General features: G+C 39.7%; 1 protein-coding gene across 1 annotated transcript; it reads left to right on the top strand.

The window, feature by feature from the left end:
• The first annotated feature begins 1,690 nt into the window (after positions 1-1,690).
• Positions 1,691-3,225, top strand: LOC141546493 (small ribosomal subunit protein eS27). Its single transcript, XM_074274340.1, has 4 exons — positions 1,691-1,840; positions 2,051-2,159; positions 2,532-2,642; positions 3,144-3,225. The coding sequence occupies exons 1-4, from the start codon at positions 1,835-1,837 to the stop codon at positions 3,170-3,172; spliced, it is 255 nt and encodes an 84-aa protein (XP_074130441.1). The 5' UTR covers positions 1,691-1,834; the 3' UTR covers positions 3,173-3,225.
• Positions 3,226-5,412: the final 2,187 nt, after the last annotated feature.

Raw genomic sequence — 5,412 nt, 5'->3', positions numbered from 1 at the left:
TGTGTTCCAATTTTTTTTTCTCCTTTCCTCCCCTCACCACTTCCCCTAGACAGCAAGTAAACCCTTCTATACATATTTCCACAATTATCATGCTGCACAAGAAAAGTCAGATCAAAAAGGGAAAAGTGAGAAAGAAAACAAAATGCAAGAAAATAACAAAAGAAGTGAAAATACTATGTTGTGATCCACACTCAGTTCCCACAATCCTCTCACTGGGTGCAGATGGTTCTCTCCATTAAAAGACCATTGGAATTGGCCTGAATCATCTCATTGTTGAAAAGTGCCTCTTCTATCATTGTATAATCTTGCTATTGCTGAGTACAATGCTCTCCTGGTTCTACTCACTTCACTTTGCATCAGTTCATATAAGTCTCTCCAGCCTCTCTGAAATAATCCTGCTCAGATAGTTTCTTATAGAACAATAATATTCCATCCATAACATTCATATACCATAACTTGTTCAGCCATTCTCTAACTGATGGGCATCCATTCAGGTTCCAGTTCCTTGCCATTACAAAAAGGGCTGCTACATTTTTGCACATAGGGGTCCTTTTCCCTCTTTTATGATTTCCTTGGGATAAAGGCCCAGTAGAGACACTGCTAGATCAATTGCATAGTTCCATATTGCTCTCCAGAATGGCTGGATCAATTTCATGAAACATTTTAAGTAACTGATGCTTTGGATGGAACAGCCATATATAACTGGAGAAAAATAAACATCATAGAAATACACATTTTTCTTTATCTTCCTTATACAATGTGGCTCTTTGTAATATAGCAAGTCGCTCCTGCAACCAATAACAAAATACTTTAGTTGTCATAAGATGCTGAGGCTATCTCTGACACCTTTGAACTAAACTGTTATAATAGCAACTCATTATATCAAAAGATTTATGCTTCTTTGGTTTAAAGGAAATACCTCCAAAAATGTCAGGATATGTACAAATGCTCAGGTCCTCAAGTCCCAGCTTAAGGCCCACCTCCTGCAAGAATCCTTTCCCAATGGCCCTTAATAGTAAACTTTCCTTCTGAAAGCATGCTGAATGTATCCTTTTAGAGCTTGTTTGTACATTTTGTCATTTGTGATCTTATTTTCGTGTTGTTTCTCCTGTTAACATTCACTTACTTATGCATAGTTGTTTGTCTACTGTTTTTTGCCTTTTTTGTTATTTTCAGATCTTGGCACAGAATTTGGCATGCTATTACTGACCTGTCATAGTTGGGACTTTATTTGGGGTTTTCTTGGCAGAGACGCTGGGGTGGTTTGTCACTTCCTTCTCCAGTTCATTTTAGAGATGAGAAAACTGAGGCAAATGGTAAATAGGGAGCAAACTTGGGACTCTCTCAGGTCACACAGCTAGAGCTTGAGGCCACATTTGAACTCTGGCAGGTGTCTCCCTGTTGCTGGGTGTTCTGTCCCCTGCTCCCACTAGTTGGCATCAAGTTGGCACTAACATGCTCATCTCCTGGCTTAGATCTGGCATTTGTACAGCCTGTTTGTGGGATTCTGCTCAGGTTTCTCATTCATTGGGCTAAATGGTAAAGGCAGATGGCTATTCATTAACTACTACCTCAGGCAGCACATGGGACTTAAAAGATATCGCCAAGACCACCCACGCCTTTTAAAGGCGCCGTAGAGATACCTTAACTTCTCTGTGACCTTCCTTATATGGTCGCCACCTTTCGGAAGAAGTCAATAGATAAGCAAGCCTCAATGACCTCCTCAAGATGGTGGCCCGGCGAGACGTATGCGTCATTTCCGGCCTTACGAAATATATAAAGAGCAGGATTTGCGCTTTCACTTTCCCGGCCGTAAAGATTTCTCCGCTCCGACATGCCGGTGAGTTGCTCTGGCTCCAACGGAGCCTTGTTCTGCCTTTCCCAAATGGTTTTGTGGGCTGTGGAGGGCCCCCAGTTACAGCCCTTTTAGCTTCGTGAGCAGCAGCGGGTCCCCCATGCATGAGGGAGGAGACACGGCTCTAACATGACAGTGGCTGCTTTCCTCCTCCTTCACGGTGGTCTCTAATTTGTCCCTCTCTGCCCCTCACAGCTCGCGAAAGACCTCCTACACCCTTCTCCCGAGGAGGAGAAGCGGAAACACAAGAAGAAGCGCCTGGTGCAGAGTCCCAACTCGTATTTCATGGATGTAAAGTGCCCAGGTGAGTGTGGCGCGCTGCGGGCTAGGCCCTCCGCCCTAGCCCCGGCGCGTCACGTGCCTTCGTGATCCGTGTGTGTCATCCCTTTGTTGTGGTCCCCTACGGGTATAGATGCTAACCAGCCCACAGAATTAAACTCGGAGTCTGGAAGGTGGCCTTGTTAGATTGCGGAGAGATAATAGGGATGAATAGCTTTTTAAAAGGCTACAGAATTTGCCTGATAATTTCGGGGTAGGGCTGGTTGGTGGTCGACTTTTTCTGCTTTTTAAATTGATTTTTTGTTGATAGGATGGAGGTGTGGCTTGTGTCTATCTTAAAATTAGCAGTGCATAAAGGTGGTGGACAGGGTTTCAAATCCTGAATTGTGCTTTATAGGGTGCTATAAAATCACCACTGTCTTCAGCCATGCACAAACAGTGGTTCTCTGTGTTGGATGCTCCACGGTCCTCTGTCAGCCTACTGGAGGAAAAGCAAGACTTACAGAAGGTCAGTGATGTCTATCTCCCCCTCCCCCCACCCCGGGTTTCCGAAATACCTGAATTTTGAGGAATTGGGTTGATAGTGAGCCAAGTGTCAGATAACTAAGAATTCTTTAATGTTAAAATTGAATTATCCCCTGTGGCTTTTGTGAGAAAAATAGAATGAATGGGGGGAGATTAGATGAAAGCTGGAAAAAGTTTGGACTAATTGTGAAGGTTTAAAAAGATAAAAAGGGATTGCTGGTTAGCTTGTATTTGTGTGTGTGTGTGTGTGTTTATCTGTCCATCCTTCAGCTCATTTTACTGATGAAGCTGAAGGTGCAAGTTACTAGTCTCATAGGTACCTGAAATCTGATTTTGATCTTGGGAAATGTCTTATTGACGCCAGGCCCAGTTCTTCATCTACTGCTCCCCCCATATACAGCTGCTCCTTAAAGAGCTTGGAGTGGGTAAATATCTTTTTGCTTAAACTACGATGACAAATAACGGTTTACTATCTCTCTCCCAGGATGCTCCTTCAGACGGAAGCAGCACTAATGACAGATTCAGGATGGATGAGGAACTATAAAAAATAAAACAAATTTGATACAGTTTTGTTCACTGTCCTTTTTGCTTTAATATTGTGAGGGTGGGCCCATCAAAAGTAAATGTTAAAGACTAGAAGTTTTGAAAGGTTGCTTGGGCCATCCGTTCCGATCTATGTACTTGATTTTATGTCTTTTACTCTTTATTTACGTAAAGTTTTTGACATTCTTCTACCTGAATCCATAAAACTATGTATAAAATAGAATGAAAGTAGATTTGAGGGGAACAGATGATTAAGCCAACAAGAGAAAGCATTACTAGCAGGTTTTGTTTTTTAATGGAGTTTTTACTACACTCTGTATGAGAGGCAGTTACTGCTTGAGTTGAGTTGTAATGCTCCTAACTCTTAAATAGCCAGGCCTTTTCCAGATAACCCTCCATAACCAGTACTGCATCCTACTTGTGGCGAGTGGAGAATTTGCAGAAGATCTAGAAAGAGAAAAGGTGAGAAATGAAGAGTATCATTTTTCAAGAAGTTAGTTATCCCAGGAATTATTTTTACCAGACTGCTCTTGGGGTTAGAAAATACACAACTGGAACTGTCTGTACCCTGCTGAGGAAAGCATTGCATTCTGGAAGAATGAAAAAAGAACAGTGAGGGAAACTTGGAGTAGTCACCAAGAAAAAAAGATAATGGAGGTAGGAGTGAATAAAAAAGTGAACATAGCATGTATTAGTTTACAGTCAGCCTCCTTAGTTGTAGAGTGAATAGGTTTTAAATGACGGGTGATGTAGGAGGGATGGCAGACTGTGATTTTGAGCATCCTGAGATAATCTTAAATTAGAATTTGATGTTTTAATGGGTCTTAAGTATTAACATGTGAATAAGGGTTGTTAATTTTATATCAGTTTTTTTCTGATGAGCATTCTTTTTTAATTCTAATGCTTTGCATTGTAACCAGAAATACTAAATAAATCAAATTTTTGGTCTTAAAGTATTATAATCTAAGATATCCCAACATTTATGAAGTGTACTTGCTATGTGTCAGAACTACAAAGAAGAGTTCAAATGTTTAACCTATATCCTATTGCTTGAAAATTGGTTAGGTGGAAGAGAGGGAAAAAAAAAATTTTGGAACAAGAGTTTTTGCAAAAGTGAAATGTGTCTTTGGATTTATTTGGTGAAAAGATTACTAAAAATTTTAAGAGGTCAGTGTATCAACAAAAATGTTTATTGTCGGACCCTGTGCTCAAACAGGGATACAAAGAAAAGCAAAAAACTCCCTGGCTTCAAGGAGCTCAAAATAAATTAGCTTAGCTAATCTAGATGACCTGAATCTGGATCTTCTAGAGGTAGTCACTACTATTCTGCCTCTGTTCCTGTATATAGTATAGTATATAGTATAAAAAAAAATGCTTGAACATTTCTTACGAAGTTGCTTTAGTGCATAGATCTAAACAAATTATCTTAATTCCAGTAACCCCATTTGTTTTATTTTGGCAAAGATACTGAAGTCCTTTGCTATTTCTTTCTCATTTTACAGATAAGGAATGGAAAGAAACAGGACTAAGGAACTTGTGTGGGAGTCACTTAACATCACTAGTAATTAGTTTTCTGACCATTGTTAAGTAATCTATAGTCTGGACCTCAGTTTCCTTTTATGTAAAATTGTGTTAATACCCCATCCCTTCCAGGCTTGATGTAAAAGTATTTTTCATATTGCAAATGTGTTCTGTTACTGCCCCCAGTATAGTAAAACAACTGAGAAGATTCAAACTTAGTACATGTTCCCCTTTTACATGCCAGGAAATAGTCTATAGTCTTCCTGCACTGCTGGGGTGTGAAGATTGGAATATGAGGTATTTCTTTCCCCCTCAAACAAGAGCTACTTTATTTTCTCTTCCAGGTTTTTCCAAGCTCCTCAGTCCTGGTCATCTTTTCCTGGTCCTTGCCTCTGAATTGATCCAAAATGAACATTTCTTTTTTCCCCAGCAGAACAGGAGGCGTTCCTTCAAGTTCTTGTTTTTTTTTTTTTTCTTTTTAAATATATGTTTTTTAATTTATTTTTTTATAATTATAACATTTTCTTTGACAGTACATATGCATAGGTAATTTTTTTTTTTTACAACATTATCCCTTGTATTCACTTCTGTTCTGAATTTTTCCCCTCCTTCCCTCCACCAACTCCCCTAGATGGCAGGCATTCCCATACATATTAAGTATCTTATAGTATATCCTAGGTACAATATAT

Source organism: Sminthopsis crassicaudata, chromosome 6, assembly GCF_048593235.1.
Source record: "Sminthopsis crassicaudata isolate SCR6 chromosome 6, ASM4859323v1, whole genome shotgun sequence".
NCBI lineage: Eukaryota > Metazoa > Chordata > Mammalia > Dasyuromorphia > Dasyuridae > Sminthopsis > Sminthopsis crassicaudata.
The sequence above is the reverse complement of the archived record's forward strand: the minus strand, read 5'-3'. Positions and strand labels throughout refer to the sequence as shown.